At 36.5% G+C, this 23,434-nt stretch overlaps 1 protein-coding gene across 1 annotated transcript; it reads right to left on the minus strand.

Annotated features, from left to right (window-relative positions):
* Positions 1-255: 255 nt before the first annotated feature.
* On the minus strand, positions 256-22,091 carry LOC117967940 (M1-specific T cell receptor beta chain-like). Its single transcript, XM_059015358.1, has 7 exons — positions 22,002-22,091; positions 21,519-21,808; positions 12,852-13,005; positions 3,373-3,714; positions 2,952-2,969; positions 1,053-1,159; positions 256-510 (listed from the first exon to the last, which is right to left on the minus strand). The coding sequence occupies exons 1-7, from the start codon at positions 22,045-22,047 to the stop codon at positions 481-483; spliced, it is 987 nt and encodes a 328-aa protein (XP_058871341.1). The 5' UTR covers positions 22,048-22,091; the 3' UTR covers positions 256-480.
* Between the last annotated feature and the right edge of the window lie 1,343 nt (positions 22,092-23,434).

The following is a 23,434-nucleotide window of genomic DNA, read 5'->3' on the forward strand; positions in this document are numbered from 1 at the left end:
CAATAAAAAGTCACCGCACCTGCTCTAAAACAGAGTTTGTCATTTTTCGATCACATCTAGTGAATTTTATCCAAACATAAGTCATAAGTTTCTTTAGATGCTCAAATATAAGTGATGAGTTTCTTTTGATGCTCAGTATATATTTTGATGTTTGGATATTAAGACACAATTCTGGATCATTTTTAAATGTTTAAATTCTAACATATCAACACATTACACAAGTACAATAGAAATAAAAACAAAATGACAGCAACATGATTTTATTAAGCTAGTTTATTAGGCTGTAAAGTAGGCAAGCTTGAAAAGTTCAAACGCATTGGCAAAACTAACATGTACTCTATCGTATTCATTTCTAGTAATTACCAAACATGTTCTGAAGCATACATGCACCAAGCTTACAGACGTATTAAGAAAATCTAAAGCTGAAATAATCAAAGAAGCCGATCATTCGTCTCTTCCGTTTAGCTGCTCTCTCTTCTCTCAGTTTAAGCGCTTGCTTGAAGAATTAGGCTGCAGGAGATAGAGGAAGGTGAGATCATTGAAACAAACCTGCATCTTAACCAGTACTTCTATTAAATGATCAAGTAGCAGGGGCTGGTTACTGTTGGGCATCAGGAACAGAATATATAATAGAAGGAGTGTTTCCATTTAAAGTATTCTATAGATTTCTATATACAGATTGTATTGCTGGTTCCATTCCACAGACACCAGCTCGCCTTTCGAATGACATGTCCTATAACTATGACTACAAGTAGATCATATTCATTTCCCTCAGAGAAACATGGCTGTACTAATTCAGGCTGTGTGTTTAATATAGGCAGAGACCATTACAGTGATTGATAACCACTTGAAACTTGAAAGATCTATTGTATTTGCAGCCCAGGTTTCAATGGCTAAGTTGATTGTATGACTCCTTCAGCAGCCTTTCTAGGTGAGCCAAAGACCCTGATAGAAGTAGTTTAAACCCAAGCACAATTTGGGGTTTGGTTTTCCAAACTCTTTCTAGTGAACTATGCTTAATTGTAAAAACAGCTTTTTACAGTCATCCTTACCCTCAGTTTCCACGCAAGAAATGTCACGAACAGTCCATACATTAAACTTTTGCCAACCAACAGCATGTATGAAATCTGTGCAGCCACTGATTCATTCCGATTTAAAGCTGCAAAAGAAAAAGATAAAAACAAAACGAAACTTTAAGAAATTCTACAGTCAGTGTATATTACTTCAGGTCTCTTTACTGTGTGTATTATACATATATTATACTTTAAAACAGAATACACAAGAAAAAATGCCATGATGCCCGTATAAGCATTTAGTATAATTCAGAAAGGGGAAACGGGGGATTACGTCTACAAGCTTCGTCGTAGGTCTGAATTAAACAAAATCATTCTACCTGATACAGCAGAAATAGTGAATAATGTCTATACGATCATGGCAAGCCATCTGCAGCATATACATTGTGCAAGTTATATTTTGTAATCTCTTGGCTTCGCTATACAATACTATTGAATACAGCTACAACGACAGATTTAAATAGCTGAGGTAAAAATAGTCAAGTAGGTGGGAGTTGTCACTATGGGGGTTAAAGGCTTTACTCCAGTCTTCAATTAACTATTATTTTTTGAAGGGACAAAAATCCATGATTATGTAAAAAACAAAACAGCTTGAGAGAGTTTAAGGAGTAAGTAGCGGGGTTCGGAAAATATATGGTTATATGTCCCCATGTGTTGCTACAACTGCTTGAAATACGAACTTGTAATTTTTTTCTTTTCGTTGTTAACATTCTACAATCCAACATATTAGATTCTGAGGTTAAAATGAGCTGCATTTGTATGATATTTTCTCCCTGTCTCCCCCAGCTTCATTGGGGCATGTCTCTTCAGGAACACAGGTAAGAAAATGACGTCAAAGAGAGGACACGCCTCTGATCTCAAACCCGAGTGCACTAAACAGACACCTTGAAAAGACCTTTGAGAGAGACTTTAAAGTGTAAAAGTTGTCAGTAAGTTAACAACAAAAAGAAAAATGCCAGGTATGTTATGTAAACAGTTGTAGCAACACGTGGGGATGTGTAACGCTATATTTTTCGGAACCCCGCTAATTCTTTAAGAGACCTTGGATTGTGCTTGTTTGTTTTTAAAAACTATTTATTAAATATCAAACATCGACTCTACATTTTAATGGATTGCAAGCACAAGTGCACTGCTGTCCATCTGAAACTGCATATTTCATAATGACTGCACAATCACATGACGTGCGACTAGTCGACTCCCAGTCTCTGAAACTGCATACTTCATAATGACTGCACAATCACATGGCGTGCGACTAATCGACTCCCAGTCTTTGAGGTCGACTATCACTTTACTATTCCACTAAATGGTAAGTTGACTATTAGGTGCTCCCCCTACTATTGAGCAGATGGGGCAGCTTTAGCTGAAATATCACAGCAAACAGTGATCTGAACACATGCCTGTATAACTCAGTCCAGTGCAGATCATCATTTTAATGTAAGAGCTTAATAAAGTTATAACAACCATGGGCAACACTTTATATCAAGGTGCTGCTTATTAATGTTTTATAACTGTTTTATAAATATATAATATATGCTTAATAACTATGCTATAGTGTTAATAAAGTATTATAGATGGTTTGTAACCATGCAATAGCCATAGGCTGAATTACAGTTTTATAAAGGGGACAGTTTTCAGCCACCTATTGTACTTTGGGATGTTAAACATAATTCCACCTATAGCTATGTCTAACTGTCTCTGTTTATTATGAGTATCAAAACTATAAATTAGAGACTACAAAAAGCCTTTTTATCGTACATTACCCCAAACAACATCTTATTAGCAAAAGTCTACTGTAGTAAAAAGAATATATATATATATATATATATATATATATATATATATATATATATATATATATATATATATGTGTGTGTTTACCTTTAGTCATGCCACATCCTGTAATGAAAGAGATAATATCATTGTTAAATGGTTAAAGTGATTTTTACATGTTCCATTACTAGTATGGTGTTTGCCATACCACACTCTGAAAGCGCATTAGCAAAAAGAAAGCATGAGGCTGAAATCATGACATCACATTTCTAGTGCCCCAATCATCTCCTCATCTGTGCCACTTCTATTGGGTATCACTTTTTTCTGCATTGTGTTCGTATAATCACAGAATTAAGAACTTGTTTGGAAATCAACATAAAAAAAATACACTTTCAATTTTTTCAAAATCCATTGTCTTGCCTCTTATTAGGACTAGCCATATTACCCCCACCTTTATGATGAGAACAATTGAATTTGGTTTTACATGGTTAATTGCAGACAGACTTACAGAAAGTCTTAATAAACCTACCATCCTTTCCAGAAATGTGTTTTTCAGGAGTTACAGTTTCTGAACCGTCTCCTTTGTAGAACTTCACAGCGCAGGTGAAGATGTTCTGGGGGTTAAACCATTCGCTCGGAGTCAGTCTTAGCCGGCTGCTGATGCTGTAGTTGTTGGCGTTATTGTCCTTGATAGCATAATCATCTGTTTTAACCCCGTCATCTCTATTCTTGCCATTGATCTTCCAGGTGATATTAATGTGATCCGGGTAGAAATTAGTGGCCAGACACACCAGGGTCACCCGCTTCTTCTGCACAATCTCTTCCTTCGACGGCTCGAGGATGTGAAGTATAGGTTCAGAAATATCATGCTCTGATAAAGAGAAATGAGAGTAGAATTGAACACACTGGTGAAGACAATTACATTTTAAAATATCAAATTCAACAATAGCATCTGTATTGCCGATTTTATTTTAAAGTAATCCATACTGTTACAAGTTACTGTTAGAGATTTTTTTTTTTTCGGTTTGGTCAGGCTGAAATATTCTCTGAAGATCCAGCAATGAAACTCGCTCTTTCTCTCCTTTGATGCCATTTTCTAGCAAGATGATATAAAATTAACTTGCCCTGTCAAAGCACTTTCTGATGTCCATGTTATTGATTATCCATAGTCTTTCTTTTAAATGCAACTAAAAGTAACTATGTTATTATTTCATATTATTTGTTTATTTAGTAGACACCTTTATCCAAGGCAACTTACAGAGACTAGGGAGTGTGAACTATGCATCAGCTGCAGAGTCACTTACAACTACGTCTCACCCGAAAGACAGAGCACAAGGAGATTAAATGACTTGCTCAGGGTCACACAATGAATCAGTGGCTGAGCCAGAATTTGAACTGGGGACCTCCTGGTTACAAGCCCATTTCTTTAACCACCAGACCACACAGCCCTCTCAAAAATGTAGTCCTTTACCTCATTTAGTTACCAACCTGAGAAAGGAATCTACAGTTACAAGGTACTGGAAACTAAGCAGAGTACAGTAATGTTACCTCCTTAACACTGCTAAATAGAATCCTGTTTTTGGCTTCATTATTCATTTTGCATGTGTTTGTATTTGGAATATTTTACAATAAACATTATTTTAGTTGATGAATAAATTATTTTTTGAATAATTCACATAAATATTACAAATGCACTTATTAAACATAAGTTTTAAAATCTCTTCCCTGGTACGCTATACCCCCATTTAAAAATCAAAACATTCCTCTCGTTGGATATGTCTTACTAATAGGTTATAGGGGTGTTAATAGTTTAGACATTTAAATGTTAGGTTATATCTCAAAGAAGCCTCTCCAGATACACATGCTCACCCTCATTGCTAGGCTATTCCTGAAGACAGCTACTATATACAGCTAACCACGCTGTTGAAGAAAGCAGTGCAATGCAGCTGGAACATGAACTGTTAACCTGCTATCCTGTCCCCATTCCCAGCACAGAAAAATCTTCCTTCCACATCCTAACCAGTTCTGAGTTTACACTTGATCAAGTTCAGGGTGTTAGAAGACCAATTCAATAAGCATTAACAAGTAATCCTATAGTCAAGTATTATTACAGCCAACTGAAGTGTATTCATCTTCCCAATAAATATTTACCCATTTCATACAGACCATGTACATTAGAATGAAAGACTATTCAGACCACTTCTGTAAGGTGTGACGGCACCAGTTTAATATAAGATAATACTTGTGTGGGGTATCCTATTCCCATGCAGTTCTGGGTTCTCAAACTGTGTGATGTCTGTTATACTAAGATACACCCTACACATGACATTTTATTATCAATACTCGTGAACCACAATTCAATATAAAGTGTTAGCTTAAGAATCGTGTTAGTTGCCCCAGGTGACATGTGTACACAGGGAATCATGCACTGGAATTAATAGTTGATTTCTCAAGATGTACAACACCGAATATAAATGGGTACAATTGTACCCAAAGCTTCCTCTGCATAGGAACATTTAACTACCTATTAACTACATTGTACCTGCAAGGATTTCTGAGTGATTTTTTTTTCCATAAAAGCTTGTGACTTTTTTTTTTTAACTTTTTTAAAAAAAACTAAATTTGCACATTTCCCATGATTGTACCATGCATTTACCAGTTTACCATAGTTTTTTTTAATATGCTTTACCATGTCTTTCTGTGCTTTACCAAGCTTACCTATGCTTTACCATGCTTTCACTGTGCTTTACCAAGTTTACCTATGCTTTACCATGCTTTCACTGTGCTTTACCAAGCTTACCTGTGCTTTACCATGCTTTCACTGTGCTTTACCAAGCTTACCTATGCTTTACCATGCTTTCACTGTGCTTTACCAAGCTTACCTATGCTTTACCATGCTTTCACTGTGCTTTATTACACTGTGCTAAGCTTGTTGTTGATTGATTGGAAAATGGGCATGTGTCTTCATAATGATGGGGGTGGAAGCACGCACAATTGCAGATTGTTCCAAGTAAATGTTTTCCCAAAACACGAAAAGAAACCGACTGCCTGGCTATTAATATGATAATTTGCAAGCCCATTTGGGTTATTTATGATGTTAGGCAAACACACTTATACTTGTATTCACTATCTCCATATTTCCCACATACTTTTAGGAATTCAAAGTGTATTACTTTACAGTTTATGGGTCACTGAGGAGTGTCCTGGAAAAAGATAATCTTTTCTTCTCATTAAATACATACAGCATTCTAAAAGCTGAAGATTTCCATTACATCCTTTTTTATTATTATAAAACATTTTCTACACAATAGTTTTTGATAGTAATATGAGGTTCATTAAAAATTGTGCTATATCAAGTTTTAACTGGACACCCCTCAACAAACAAAACAAAACTGTGCTAAAGTTAACTGATGGTTTTTGCTATTTTATAAACTGTTAACATTAAATTACTACACATATTGTCATATGTTTTCTTCACCTGCTATAAAGGGCACAGATATTTACATTTACAAGAATCCTATGATCTACATTTTTTTTCTTTCTACTCACCTAAAACTGTAAGTTTGGTGCCTCCACCAAAGTATTGCACATCTGCAGAACACTGTGCTAAGCGACTGTGAAAAAACTACATTTCTGAGATCTGGGTTATTTATACTTTTGTTTTATCAGTTTGCCAGTGGTTTCCTTACTTTAAATTATTAGAGAGATCTTAAAGAATCCCATTGATTCAGCCTTGATAACTTGGCTCCGTTCCATACCCTCCTCACTGTGTGTGAAGATGTGTCTCCTGCCCTCCGTTCACTTAATTTCCAACTGTGTTCTCTGGTCCTGGTTACTGTGCTGTGCTTAAAATACTTCAAAGTGATCATGCATAACTAGAAAACAGAATATGCAATCACAATAAAATAAACTTAATGACTGAGGAAGTCATTCTATATGGGGTAGATTCTCAAAACGATTTACTCCAAACTCATCAGCACATTATTATATAAAACACCAATTACTAAAACTGATAAAGCTAGAATATACATTTAAAGCCTGTGCATTGAACATCAGAGATCCCAGTGTCTTAGCGTTTGTTTTAAGACATGTTTTTTTTTAGTATTACTGCAATTGCTTTCCCACTGAACCAAATGTGTGCTGTGAAAGATTGTATTAATTTAATTTATGGATGTCCAAGATCAATGTAGAAATTTAGGTCTTAATTTATCGATCTGTCAAACTGCAACACTGACATTTGAATATGCTGTATTTTGGTTTATGTCTACAAAAAAAAAAAACACATTATAAAATGACCTAGAAAGAAAACATCTTTCCATTAGGAATATTAATAATTTCAAAATAACAACTGGCATATACCCGCAGCAATGCTGGCAAGGCTTGAGGAGTCTTCCTATAGAATAATGAATTCCTTACCAAGAGCAGTGAGGACGGCAGTGTCTCTAAAGTACTGTGGATTGCCCGCACCACGGCATTGAAATAGAGCACTACACAAGCATTAAATTATACAGCATTATTTCAGTTGGTGCCTCTCATAGCAGCAACACTGTACTGACAAAGAACTGCAATCCTTAAGCTGCACAGGGCATTATATATTTTACAAGAGCATTCCCTTCTTACCTAATACAGTTAGTTTAGTTCCTGTGCCAAACTCCAAGGGTGAAGTGTTAGAACACAGCACTGAAAGCCTTTAACAAAACCAGCACCTGTATCTAAGTTATTACAGGCTGAAGCTCTGCTGTTGTCAATCTTTACAGCTAATGTTTCTTACCCAGAACAGTCAGCTTTGTTCCTTTGCCAAAGTACTGGGGTGAATTTCCAGAACACAATGCTAAACGACTTTAACAAAACTAACACCAGCAAAAAAGCACCCACAATCTTGGAGACTACAAACTGTACGTTATGAATGTGAAGATGATACTGTTTTTCTGAATTCTTACCTAATACTGTCAGCTTGGTCCCATTGCCAAAGTACTGAGTATTTGAACCAGAGCACAATGCTCTGACTGTGTAAGAAAACTAGAGAAACACAATCCACTATCTTCACTGCAGAGCTTAAGAAAGAAACAGTCAAAACTACTGACGAACATTGAAATGCAATTGACAGGGGTATCTATTCACAAAACTGTTGTATATTTATGATACAGCCTCTTATAAAGTAAAGGCTTAGTTCCATGTTTTGGTAACATTTTAGTTTAGGGATGCGATATGCGTGATTATAAACTATTTATAAACATGTTATTAATTATGCTATTAACAATTACAGAATATGATTAGAAATAATAAGACTATTATTATACACTTTTGTAATTGTTTGTTTTGCTATTGTTTATAATCGCTTATAATGGATATAGTCCTTTCAGGTCTGTTTGTTCTATGTCTGTCTGTCTGTCTGTCTGTCTGTCTGTCTGTCTCACCAACTATATGGGGTTGCTTTGTTTTTGCAATACAGTTTGCTCTTGTTTTTCATTGAACCTTGTCAAATGTGTCATTTTAAAAATGTGTGCAAATACAGTACTGCTCTCTTGGAAATTAGGCTTCGGCTTTTCTGTCTGCAGACCTTGAACACAAATGTTTTTTTTCCTTTTGCCAATTTTTTTGCTATTGTTTATAAGCACTTATAATGGATCCCTAAAATAAAGTATTACCCGTGTTCATATAAGCATGTAGGCTGGTTTCACAGACCCTGATCATCACTATTCTTGGACTGCTGTACCTTAAGATAACATTATGTAGTCCAAGATTAGCCAATCAGGGTCTGTGAATTAGTTTAATACTATAATCTGATAAATAACTGTCTGATATGGTTTATAACACATTATTCATTGTTTATAAGAGATTTTTTTTTAGTGAACAAGCCCTCTCAAAAGAAGACTTAACCGTGATGCCATGCAACTGGCATGTGGCGTAAAGACTAAATCACTCAGATCATTGACTTTCAAGGTGGTCTCTTACCTAACACAGTTAATCTGGTGCCATCCCCGAAGTACTGTTCTCTGTTATTACACACCGTCTCTCAGCTATAGCAAAACCACCAGCTGCAGGTGCACTGTATCTACAGTAACTGGAATGTGTTAACTAACCGGCCTAGATACTTAGAAATGAACAAACTAAACCCTTCGACAATCTAAATTAACATGAGAGATATGGATTTTTATTACTGTGCTTAAACCCTAACTTTAACATGAGCTAAATTATGTTCACAGTTTTTTTTATTTTTTGTTTTTTTTTCAATCCTACAATTCGAACTTTTGGCTAGAGCTGTACAAACCTAACAAACCATCCCCTGTGCCAAACATGTTTCCTTCTCCTTTTTCTGGTAAAGCAGAATTATCATCAATATTTATTTAACACAGATGTCTATCTGACAACCAGAATACAGAATGATGCCGTGCACTTTCTCTATAAAATACAGTTTTGCTTAAGCCTGTATGCAACTAATGTACCCTGGGGCTAACTGTTTTAAACATTACATTTCCGTCTGGTTTCACAGACCCTGATTAACACTGATCTAGGACTTTCTAATGTTAGCTTGGGTAAGGTTGTCCAAGATTAGTGCTAACTGGGGTCTGTGTAACCTGCAATACACACAAACCTGTATAGTAAATTAGATGTTTACTATAGACTGCAATAGCAGAGTTCTCTATTAACATGTTTACAACTACACTAAACATTACAGTATGCCATTCAATTAAACTAGAATGATAGACTATAGCCTGACTACATTAAATACAAAATCTACTATTCCACTCAACAAAGGGTTCCAGAGACAGCAATTAATCAACCAACTAGTCTGTCTGGATTGAAGTACTTATTGCTAAAATATGTTCATCTTTCTTACCTAGCACTGTGAGTTTGGTTCCATTTCCGAAGTAAGCTGGCTGTGAGTTCACACTGTTTGGCAGCTGCAGTAAAACTGCCTTTGCCCATCGGACACAGATGGGCTTTGGGCTGACTGCCACAGCTAGCGTTATGCTTGTGTATATTCAGAAACAAGATTATGTGTACAGTGCAGTACAATATTTTACACAATCGCTTGGAATTGGTCTGTCATCCATTAGGTGATTATTCGTTCTGTGTTCTTACCTAGAACTGTGAGTTTGGTTCCTTCTCCAAAGTAAGCTGGGTAGTTGTTCACACTGTTTCACAGCTACAGAAAAACTTCCCCCATGAAACAAGGGGCATTGGATTGACTGTCGCACAAACTTTTATACAGCTTCATACTGGTGAACATCCACTAGCAAAATTTCATGATGTGTACAGTACAGTACAGTACTTTACATAATGCTTACGCTTGGTTCATCATGAGTTATGGGATATTCATTCTGTTTTCTTTTGTTTTCTCTTTCTTTTCTTACCTAGAACTGTGAGTTTAGTTCCATTCCCAAAGTAAGGCTGGTTGAGATTCACACTGTTTCACAGCTAAAGAAAAACTACCGCCACCCATTAAAAATAAATAACAGGCAAATCAAAATAAAAACTCCATATTTTAGACATTAATTAGCTTGATTTTGAAAGGGACGAACAAGCATCCCCCTTTTAAAATACACACAACTGGAATTTGGACATGGTGTTGCAATGACCTTAATATACTAAGGTCATGAAACTAAGCTGAAATCACACTTATTGTAACGTAAAAAATAAATGTCATTACATTTCTGCAGTTTAAAATTTCAGGTAACTTACCAAGAACGCTTAACCTGGTGCCTTCACCAAAGTAAGCTTGGCTGGTACTGCTGAGCACAGCCACAAAGGACTCTCAGATATCAGCATTAACCCCCCCCAGCACCCATGTAGACCAGCAAACCAAATCACTATGCTTCTCACTGTACACACATGTCCTTAATAATTGAATCTTGAATTCACCTTCCATCAGTTTTCTTACCCAGAACTGTGAGTTTGGTTCCTTCTCCAAAGTAAGCTTGTTCAGTATTCACACTGTTTGACAGTTATACAGAAAGATGGGCTTGCCCACTAAATACCAAGGGGGTTTGGGCAGAATGACATGGAACATTAGTACAGCTTCAATTGTGCTTTTACCCTGCTTAAAAATGTACTGTTGTATTCCAGTGCCACGATACAATGAAAACTGCTTAATAGTATCACTGAATAAATTGCAGTGAAAAATTACATTCTCTTGTTAACAATGCATCCGCTTAATGTGATCAAAATGAAGGTGCACAAACATTATCACATTAAGAGTTTTCACTGTAAAAGAAAAGTTCAGTATCGTAAAGTACTGTGAAACACAGGCAACTGTATAACTGCACAAGTAGCACAAGCGGACTGTGGTGAAACTAAATTTACAAATTAGCTTTCATTGTGTTTATCAGGAGCCTCTCTGACCAAAGTACAGCATTTCAAAAGATTGTGTCTTGAATTTGAAAGGTATTTAATCTGTTTCTTACCAAGAACTGTGAGTCTGGTTCCTTTTCCAAAGTAAGCTGGGGTGTTTTGTGTCACACCGTTTTACAGAAACAGAAAAACTGCCTTTGGGGTTTGGGCTGACTGCCAAGGCAAACTTTAAAAGAGCTTTTATCCTTCATGGAGGTTTTTAGAGTGTTTGCGGTTTAGGCAAAGTGCAGTAAAGGACTGTGAAATAATATGCAAGTACTGAACAAGGCAAACCATGGTATATGCATTGTATATATGTTAACTGCAGAAGTAGACATAATAACAGAGACATAATAAATTCAAAGACAACCGTTTCAACTAGAAGTCTTTCTCATTTTCTTCAGTCGTTGAGAAAACCTTCTAGCTGAAACGTTTGTTATTGAATATATTCCATTTCATTTAGTATTTCTAAATGTAGCACTATTGAGTGTATAAAAATGAAGGGTGATGATGCACTGCAAAGTGCTATAAGGGATGGTTGTGAATATTCACAAACCAGATTCCATTAACTTTCATTCCTCAACTAATTCCTAGCCAGGCAGTTTTTAACTAATGGTTAAGTAGGGGCTGCTCTTATTCGTTACTGGTAAGTGTACTAGACTAGACCAACTCTCATCCTTATAACTTAACTTATTACATGAGTAATTGCTATGGCAACCATTGGGTAAATATTATTTTTTGGTATGTTTTTCACAGGAACCCCTCTAATTAAAATAGAATATTTAAATTAATGTTGTCTTAAATTGGAAAAATATTGAATCAGTTCCTTACCCAGAACTGTGAGTTTGGTTCCATTTCCAAAGTAAGCTTGGCCGAGGTTCACACTGTTTCACAGCTACAGAGAAACTGCCTTCCCCACAAAACACAGATGGGCTATAGGCTGACTGACAAGGCACATTGTAATAGAGATTTCAAACTTAATTGATTCTTGTTGTCCTATATGGGTACCATTGTAAAAGTACAGTATAGCAAAGCAAGGGCTATATACTTTAAGAACATAAGAACATTTATAACTTTGTCATCCGCTTCCTATAGCTGGTTGATCTCAAAAGTCAGATCTTAAAGGATCCAAGTGATTAAACATTAACAACATGACTACCCATTCCATCCCCTCACCACTCTTTGTGTGAAGAAGAGTCTCCTTCAGCAACCTGTCAAGGTAACCCATTCCATCCCCTCAGAACTCTCTGTGTGAAGAAGAGTCTCCTTCACACTGTCCTAAGTCTATCTCCACTTAATTTTCACACTGTATCCCCTCCGGTCTTGGTTTTAGTGCTGCGCTTAAAGTATTGGTAAAGGTTAACTTTGTAACTCATGTCCCACTTAATTCTTCTATTAAATTAATTATTCTAAAAGAACGTATTTGCTCTCAAAGCTAATTACTCCCAATAATAATTTAATGTTGGGATTGCAAGTCGAGTGTGGTAAAGATAAAAAAAACGCTGACAATGCCAACTACATAATATGGGAAACAAAAATGACCATTGAACAGTGCACAGTATTTTAATAAGGGTGGTTCTTGTAGGAACACATATCACCCTTCATTATGTTTTAAGATATAGTCTAGTAACAATTTCATCCTGTATTATAAAGACATTTATTTCAGTTTCTTACCTAGCACTGTGAGTTTGGTGCCGTTTCCGAAGTGAGCTGGGTTATTGTTCACACTGTTTGACAGCTGCAGTAAAACTGCCTTCCCAACCAGACACAGATGGGCTTTGGGCTGACTGCCAAGGCAGACTTTAATAGCTTTTGTGCTATAGTGGCACCATGGTTAAAACTTCTATATACTGTAATAGTATGCTTTTGAATAGCCACACATAATATTGCATGATATTGTGGGATATCTAGGGACCCCTCAGAATGAAAGTAAAATACTTTACATACATGCTTAAAATAAAAAGGTTCATTTTCTGTGTTCTTACCTAGAACTGTGAGTTTGGTTCCTTCCCCAAAGTAAGCTTGTTGGTTGAAACTCACACTGCTTCACAACCACAGAAAAAACTGCCTTTGCCCATTAATGACAGCAGAGCTTGAGCTGACTGCCTAGCAAACTTCAATACATCTTTTTTTTGTGAATTCATTTCTATTAGGCTTTGGGTTAGAACCATTGCTGAATTATTTTTCAATTTGTCTGTTTCTTTACACTCACTCACACGGTAAGGCCACTTGACAGTAACATTTGAAAGCTGTTGCATACTTTATCCGTCACTAAATATTTCACCATTGTTTTATGTTTAAGTCAGCAAGCGAAGTGGATATCTATCATAGTGTCAACTGTACTAAACGGAATTGGAGAATAATATTAGCTTATGGTCATAAAAGTACTTCTTACCTAAAACTGCCAGCTTGGTGCCATTTCCAAATGTAGCTGGAGTGGTTTGAGCACAGCGTGAAAACAACGTCTTAAAAACAAAGCAGCTGTGCCTAACAACACACCTCCTTCACTACAGACTGCAGACTTATTGGAAAAACCAGAAGAAACCAAGTCAAGCAGACAAATGTTGTAGCTAATGACATGAGGTCAAACAAGAAACTTTTCAGCCACTGCATTCAATGGAGGTATAACTAGAGGAAACTAAGAAAGGAGACTTTTACATATCTTGTTTTTTTGACATGCTAAACATAATCACTCTTCATTTATACAGCAATATATTTAATGATAGCTCTTACAAAATATTTTCAAAAATGATAATAACTTCCGAGGAAATGTTCATTTTGTGCCCTCAACAAAGTGTGCTTGGAGGTCAGTACAGTGCTCAAGTGTCCTATCAAAATACTGGGGCACTAGAAAGCAGCAGTAGGTATTTTATATTGAAAACAATGGGCGCATACACTACCTTAGAAATCAAGATGTACTTTTCCACATTTTTATAATGCTTTCTGTGCAGAATGCTTTAACTACAGTACATCACAGGACATAATTATACAATCTTAAACATCTTCTAGTACAGTACATTAACTACAATTGCTTTGGCTAGTGTCTTCATCATTTGAAATAACTAATGAAGGAACTAGCTGAAACATCTGTGTACTTGACCTAGTTTTTTCACGGTCTTGCTCCTTAAAATGATCATGTCTTTTTCAGTGTGAAAATGTTTGTGTTGAAATGTTTGTCTAGTAGACTAAGACGCTTCATTAGATTTACTCAGATTTGACGAGTGTTTAAGAGACCGGTGAACTCAATAAAACAGATATTACATCAGTTTTCTTACCTAGAACTGTGAGTTTGGTTCCTTTTCCAAAATGAGCTGGCTCGTAAGTGTTCACATTGTTTAACAGCTGGGAAAAAACTGCCTTTGCTTATAGAAAGGGTGTGTGGCTGTCTACCAGACACACATACAGCACACAAAGGAGATCTCTATCACCACATACATATCTACAATTAATAAGAATGTAACTACTAAGCCATTACAACTGAATACATTCAAATCCAAACCTAGCATTCATCACAAACTCATCATGAATTCATCAAAAGTAGTGTTGGTGTTGGGTTTCTTAATATAACAAGTGTTGAATGTGTTATGAATTCATATTTAATGTGTGTGAGTTAAATAATTAACTAATGTGGGTGAATTTTCATGTGTAATTCCACTGAATTTTTTGGAACATAAACAAAATAACCTAAAATTATTTATATCACCTTCAGTCATTGCGTGTATAATTGTACCATGTTAAATGTCCTATCTATGTATCTATTTTATAATGCATATATATATATATATATATATATATATATATATATATATATATATATATATATATATATATATGCATTATAAACATTTCACTCAACATTTCGTAATAATTAATGATTAGTTCACTAATTAAGTAGGCAATGTGTATGAATGCATATTAACTGCATAGTTTTCTTAATCTAACATATACAGTTACCTATATTTTTCAGAGTGGTATTAGCTTGTTGCAAGTATATCTGTTTTCTTACCCAAGACTGTGAGTTTGGTGCCGTTTCCAAATGCAGGCTGAATGCTTGAGCACAGCGAGAAACAGCTGGCATTAAAACATGGAGCTCTACCTAACCACAGACTTGCTGGACTGCAGACTGAAGATCAATCAAATCAGATAGGAGGCAAGATTTTCAAATGTAGGCAAACGCTGGGCAATTGAACTCAGCTATCAATACAACCCGTCTACATTACATTACGAATCTGCAAGTGAACTGAGTCTGCATCTGTGTTACGTATCATAGATATCTGTTTCTGTGCTTGATGAGGATATCGGGATTCCAGTAGTCAGTCAATACATACAAAACTGGCAGCAGAAACATTTGTCTGCTTGAGGTAAAACTATCAGCTGAAACGCTTGTCTGTTTGATTCACTTTCAATAACACTGATGAAGGCACTTCTAACGTTAGTCTGCCTGACTTTGTTTTAATAGTTTTACCCCAGAAACTATAATTATTTACCAAGAACTGTTAGCTGTAAGTCTTCCCTGAAGTAACAATAATCATAATGAAATTTATAATTAAAGTTCGGTCAGACACCAATCTCCGCGTCACCAAATTAAATCATTCAATTTACACATTAGCTAATTAAATTGTTAGCACTATAAATACCCTCTTCACTTATCTCTCAGTTGCGTTTTGATTTCATCGTAACCCACCATCTCCTCATCTCCACCTTTCTTAATAACAATTTTTATGTTTTAATCAATGGGGGTCTCAGCCTTGTCCAGTCGGCCAGGCAGCGAACCCTCAAACCAAGTTAGGTTTGATGCCAAATGAATGTGTATATACAGCATACTTTTCTGTAAAATCGCATACTCCGCATTCTCTACAATAAATATTTGTACTAAAACATTTTGTGATTGGTGTTTGTCCCGAACTACTGAACTATGTTTTAAAATATTGAAATCTTGTAAAATATAACAGACGTATTATGAGACATTTTACAAAACAGCATGATTCTTACCGAGAACGGTCAACCTAGTTCCTTCACCAAAGTAAGCTGCCCCGCCACCGCTAGCACAGTGCTGAGTCCTCAATCAAAATAAACTACACAGAACAAGGCATTCTGTCTCTAGTGATAATTAGACTAATACACCCTCACTCATTGGAGCCAGCGAAACAGACAACGTAGTTCAATGAAACAAAGTTTTCAGATACGTTCAGACATCAGTGTTGCTAAGTCATGACCAGTTTTATAAATTATAATGCCTTGATGTAAAAATATCATGCTGCTTATATATTCTCCTAGAGCACATTTTAAAGAGATTACAGAACAAACAATGGAAATGAAAGATAGATATCGTTTCTTACCTAGAACTGTAAGCTTGGTACCTTCACCAAAGAAAGCTTGGTAGCCACCACTAGCACACTGGTAAAGTCCTCAAACAAAATTCACTTGAAAGAACTTCAGAATTAGCTACTTTCTTTTAGTACACCTCAATTATGAGTGTAAAAAAACCCTCAGGTCTCAAGTTTATTTATTGTTGCTTTAGTAACTTTATTTCATCTTTCTGAAAAAAAATGCTAATGATTTACTGTAGCGTAGAGAATCTAGACTTATATATATTTTAAACAAAGAAGATGTACAATTACAATTACACTGTTTCGCGATCACTACAGTCATTTGTCATGATCTGTACTAGCTCAGTCTGTAGTGTAAAAACAATATTGACTTACCAAGAACTGTTAGTTTTGTGCCTTGCCCAAAGTAATACTGGGTGTTGGCACAGTGGTGAGTGATCATGCAGTTTCAAAACTCTCCTGGAAGCTCATTCTGGTAATGTATTACAGAATTTATAAAGACAAATCGTTTCTTACCTATAACTGTTAATTTAGTACCTTCACCAAAGAATGCTTGCCCAAAACCAGTTTGCACAGTGATACAGTCATCAATACAAATACACCAGACAGAACCCACCACTAAGCTGTGTTATACAGTTCTATAGCCTGTTTGTGTCGGTAATAACTGGTTGATTGTTAAGCCATAAACCCATAGGTCAGACTCTCACTTAAACAAATAAGATGTACAATTGTGTAGTTTCAGTATAACTGCAGTTATCTGTAAAATACAACTACTTACTAGGAACTGTAACAAAAAATATAATTTAGCTTCAAAGCTCTTCTTAGAGTTCATTTTGTTAATATATGACAGAAGAAAAAAGGTATGTATTTCCTTACCTAGAACTGTCAGTTTAGTGCCTTCTCCAAAGTAAGCTTCGTAATTTGCACAGTGCTTACGTACTATGTCTAAAAACACTACAAACCGAACTACCTCTGAAAGCTAAAACAGGCGAACTTTAGTGTAAAGAAATGCTATAAACAGCCCAGAATGCATATAGACGTGTTATAAACAATATTAAACAGTTTATAATAATATTTCATTAAAAATGTGACGAAACATACAATATCTAGTTTAATATAACCCAATACCTGACATGTTTTTATTTTTACGGTTATTAATGGTTTAACTTACCTAAAACTGTCAACTTGGTCCCTTTCCCAAAGTAAGCTTCATAGCCCGCACAGTGCTGGCCCCCATAGAAATAATTGCCCTGTAAGTATTCCCTTACCTGAAACAGTCAATGTGCTCTCTAGTCCAAACAGCTACAAATAATGCCAGAACAGACTTTCCTCTCATGCCAGGCATGTGTCCTGTTCATTTTACACCTCATTGTTTACTGTTTCATCTAATTAGACATTTCAAGAAACAAACACTCAAACTTACCTAGTACAGTTATTCGGGTGCCTTCACCAAAGTGATAGTCGTAACTGGCACACTGATACACTAGCTGGTCAAAAATAATCAACGGCAAACGTGTCCCAATGTATCATCAGCTTACCCAGGAATGTGCTCAAACTAAACAAGATAACACTTTCTGGTGACCGGCATGTATATATACACTCTACTATGTTAGTTACAATAGAAGTGTTCTTTTATTAATGAAAAGCTAACTTACCTAAAACAGTAAGTTTAGTCCCCTTTCCAAAGACTGCTGCACTTCCAGTAGCACACAGTTCAATCCAATGACAAGAATATACTCATGTATAAAATCCTAGCACTGGAGCCTCATTGTAATAATAATATCCATAGTTAATCCTGAAATCGACTCTCAATTGTTGTAAAATGGAAAAGTCGTTAATTTTTTATATTTGCCATATGTTCTACTTACCCAAGAAAAAAAAAAAAAAAACTGAATTAATTAATATGCTTTTGGGTACACTCACACACTATATTGATTGCAGTGAACTTGTTTATTGTGTGAACTTACCTAAAACAACAAGTTTTGTTCCTTTTCCGAAGTATACCTCGCTGCCGGAGTCACATTGTTAAATTCAATGACAAGAACAATTCTATGTATAAAACAGCAGCAAAGCATCTTTATTGTTTAGAAATACAGCTGTAATCCTGAAATCAAGTCACATTTAAATCAGTGTTTTTCACTGAACATTTTAATATTTCACATCAATATTCAAACTCTGTCTTGAGTTTAAAAATCGCTCAAGCTTCACATCAGTATAAATCCAAAATCTGTTTTCTTGATTTTTATAAACAAGGTTAATATTCCGTTCAGTAATTTGTGAAAGTGCTCCCCATCTTGTTCTCCAGAGGCAGGTACAGTGCCAGTATTCAGCAGTGTAGGCTGCTGTGTTTCACACTGAGGTTTTTGTACAGCCAGTCAATGGGAATGTATCACCGTGGCCCCCTGTCCCCACAGCGTTAGACTGTCATACAAAAACCGTGCTGCTCACAGCGGCAACTTCCTGTGCTGTCTGACTCTAAGCTCTGAGTGCTATCAGTGCAGACAGTTTGTATTTCTACAGAGCTCACTCTCTACAGGAAGGGTATCTGTGCAGGTAATACCCACCCACTGGAAGGAAATGACACGTCACTGACCCATAAATAGCAACGCTCTTTATAGCAGAGCATTCATTAAGAAAGTGGCAGCTAGGCTCATCCTCCTAAAAAGAGAAGTAACCACCTCCCCCATATAAAGGGTTAGCATGAGGAATGGGAGGTACAAGAAAACTTAGTAGCAAATACTTTGCTGTGTTAAAAGCACATGGTTACTTTGGTCACACTTTAGGGTTAGAGTACATATATTATTATGGGCTTGTTATAAAATCTTTAAATTCATTCACAAACATATCGTGATCGTCAGTCTCATGTACCCAGTGAATTGTAAGAACACCTAGATTTGCATTAATAGCTAAACTGGGTCTATCTTTTACACAAAAGGTTTCCAGTGTGCACGTGTATAACTCTGAAGTGAATGCTGAGTAACATACAGTATGACAAGGGCTTCGATGGTTAACAGCAGACTTAAAGAGATCTTTGACATTCGGTGGGATGGGGGTGGGGGTTGGTATGATTCTATGACACCTGCTGTACAACTGTAAGCCTCCGTGGCATAGAAAGTTATGCATTTTAATAATCAACAAATACATTATATGAATAGTCCTGGTATGTGTAAATATAAAATGGACCTTTTTTCCTCCAAAAAACAGAACTAACTTAATTTATAGTGAACTTTTTTCTATACAAATAGACTCTATACTTGCATTTTGGAACCAACCAATTTTCACAATTGTAATAATAATAATAATAATAATAATAATAATAATAATAATAATAATAATAATAAAGTCACCTTTAAAATATTGGCTCCACTTCCATATGTTATGGACTCCAATGCATTAGCTGCTATTCTTGCAGTGTTAATTAAAAGTTTTATCGTTTTTGTCTTTTTAAAAATATACCTTAAAGCCATAAATATTTGCGACCAAAATATTTGTTGAATCACACCCATTAAACCTATTTTGCTCCAGAAATGTTGGCGCCCCGCTGCAATATACAAAGTATGTATTGTTAGTGGAATTTGATATTCGTGCCAAAAATATTTGCAGTTTTTTTTTCATACTCCTACAAATATTTATGGCTTTACAGTAGAATAACTGGAGTAGCACAGAATATCCTGCAGGGGGCAGTATTTGATAAGGTAAATGGCAATGCATTAAATCAGCATTACCATGACAGAGACAGTTAAGCTGATAACTCAGCACCTGCAGCTGCTTTTGTGTGGGTTTGGTGGGTACCTTTCATATATTATCTGTATCCCAGAATACACAAGGAAGCGATATTTACCAGAGTCTATCACATTGTTATATACAGAACATTCAGCAGGGGGCAGCAGTGCTCAATCAGTGCCAATTTCTGAACAAAGTAAGAGATGCTTCGGCTAATGTTATTGAGGTAATGCTAGAAGAAAATGAATCAAGCAGACTAAGTTCCTGCTACTGCTTTTATCAGTATGAAGCAGGGATTCGGATTGCTTACAGATTGAAGCAATAGAAGCCTGATTAGAGGGGAGTGTCTTCTGGTAGCTGAGCATGCTGGTCAGACAAGCTTCACAGCCCAGGTCACTCCTAGAGGTTAGTGCAGTAAGATACTGAACACAGACTAGGAGGTGGGTTCAATCTAAAACCAAGGCAGGTGTGTGTTCTGAGAAGCTGACGGCTTGACGGTTTGCATTGTTTCTTACAGAGCATCAAATCAAAGAATTCCTGAAATGCAAGGATTTACGGGAGGAGAGATATCACATGGGGATGCTTTGCATAGCTCACCCTTGTATTAAATGACATACAGTAGTCTTTTTTTTGTTGCTTTGATAGATTCCAGTTTCATTTGCTGGACTGTACTTTATTGAATCTATATGGCAGGACCTTCAACACTAGGCTTCCCATGATCAACGAATGCTGTACGAAAATGCAACACTGCATCCTAACCTCCTTATGGGGGTGGGTATCATTCCGAGCGGCTCTTATTTGCAATATATATATGTATATATGTTTGTATTGTTTTTAGTTGTTCTAGTTGCCTGCCACAGATACATTTATAGAAATCAGAGAAGCACCATCTAGATCAGTGGTTCAAAACCCTGGTCATGGGGACACCCTGCTGGTTTTCATTCCAACTGAGCTCTCAGTTACTTAACTAGACCCTTAATTGAACTGATCATTTGCTAAATTAGACCTTTTTTAATAGTTTTTATCTCCTAAAAAGCTCAAGTTCAAGTTCAAGTTCGTTACTTATTGGGACGCGCTGATCTAGTGCACAGTGTATTGCCTTCAGTATAAGAATAACCCTCTGTATCTGTTCACTAGGTGACGCTGGCTGATCATCTTATCACATCTAATCACAAGCTACAAGCCGGCTGTCAGAACCACTTCCCTTTCAGCTGTGTCAGAGCTGTGCTGTGAGTGTCAGTTTTTGTAAAGCTGTGATGCAGTTCTGTGTCAGTGTGATACTCGATGCACAGAAATACACGGCAGTGTCTTCAGATGTTAAGCTTGTTATTTCTAAAGAGGAGTGGTAGGTGTCTGGTCTAATTATGCCAAACTTGGATTCAAACCCTTTTTCTATTTCTTTATGATTCGCACCAGTTGAATAACCTATTAAAGTTAATCCTCCATCTCTGACTTGCCGGTACCAGTAGATTTGGTAGTGAGTGCTTTGATCATGTTTACAGTTTATCGTCACATTTGTTCTTTTGCTGCTCAGTAAGATCTCGGGTGTCTGAGTGACAGTCACTGCCTGAGAAAAACCTGTAAAAGAAGAGAATAGCAGATATAATGTTAGGTAAATAGACAAACAGGAAGACTAACAACTAATTAGTAAATAGCAGTAATTTACAGGATAATAATAATAATAATAATAATAATAATATTAATAATAATAATAATAATAATAATATATTTTATTTTTTAATTAATATAAAACATGACTAAAATGTCTTACTGGTAATAGAAAGCAGCACAGTGAGTGAACAGAACAGAGTGGCCATGTCTGTAATACACACACACACAAAAGAGCAGAGCAGAGCAGAGCAGAGCAGACTCTCACACTGAAACACCCGGCAGCCACTCCAAGAGAAGAACGACTAAGAAGTGACGTCTCGGAGGAAGGTAACTCTTACATCACTGTCACTGAAAAAATGGGTGGAGCTAAGACCCCAACTTTGTTACCATATTTCATGTTTCCAGTTCTGTCATTTGTTTTCTGGCAAATGAACCCATATTAGAGCACAGAGACCGTGTTTAAGACACAGGTTTTGCCCCCTAATGATTATTTAGTGCAGCACTGAGAGGGGCTGCCAGGTGATTCCAGGCTCATGGAATCACAGGGCTGGAGGGACACATGCGGTGCCTGGCCTGGGTTTGTACCAGAGAGAGGTTAATCCAAATGCCAGTGCTGTTTAAATGATTTTAAAATCAGCAGGATTGACACAGCATTTTAACACCTTTTCTTGCAACGGTTTGTTGCATTTTTAAGTTGATTTATAAATGAGAGGGTGGACTGGGAGTGGGATAGCAATCCTTGCTGGAGGGCTGTTTCTCTTTTAGACTCTACGCCCCCAGATTGTCACTTCCCTTTCAGCTGTGTCAGAGCTGTGCTGCGAGTGTCAGTTTTTGTAAAGCTGTGATGCAGTTCTGTGTCAGTGTGATACTCGATGCACAGAAATACATGGCAGTGTCTTCAGACTTCACACTCTTTATCTCAAAAGAAGATCTCTTGATTTCGGGTCTGTGAATAGTGAAGCTGGATTCAAACCCTGCTTCATACTGTGTATCATCCTTATTCCCTGAATAAGCGATTAAAGTTAACCCTCCATCTCTGACTTGCCGGTACCAGTAAAGACAGTTGTGATCAGCGGCATCATGTACACAGTGTAGCACTGCAGGCTCTCCAGTCCTGCTCAATAAGATGATACTGGGAGTCTGAGTGACATTGACTGCAATAGAAAAACCTGCAAATGGAGACATTAGAAGTGATGATGAGATACATGGATAGACTGACAGGCATTTGTAAATATCATCCTTATGCAACATGTTAATATTAATGAGAATATTGAGAATTACAAATAATAATGCAATTCCATTTGTCAATTATAATTTTTATTATATAAAATTCTGAAGCCTCTTACTGGTAATAGAAATCAGCACAGTGACTGAACAGAACAGAGTGATCATGTCTGCAACACAAACACATACACACAGCAGAGCAGACTCTCACACTGGAACACCAGCACTAAGAGCAGAAAGACTAGGAAATGAATTATCAGAGAACCAGCACATCACTGTCATGTTAGCAAACAGGCAGGGCTTAAAGAGTAAGTAGCGGGGTGTGACAAGCAGGCTCTAGTGGTTACATCAGACCAGAAAGGAGTACAC

The sequence above is a fragment of the Acipenser ruthenus genome, chromosome 50 (assembly GCF_902713425.1).
Source record: "Acipenser ruthenus chromosome 50, fAciRut3.2 maternal haplotype, whole genome shotgun sequence".
NCBI classification, from domain to species: domain Eukaryota; kingdom Metazoa; phylum Chordata; class Actinopteri; order Acipenseriformes; family Acipenseridae; genus Acipenser; species Acipenser ruthenus.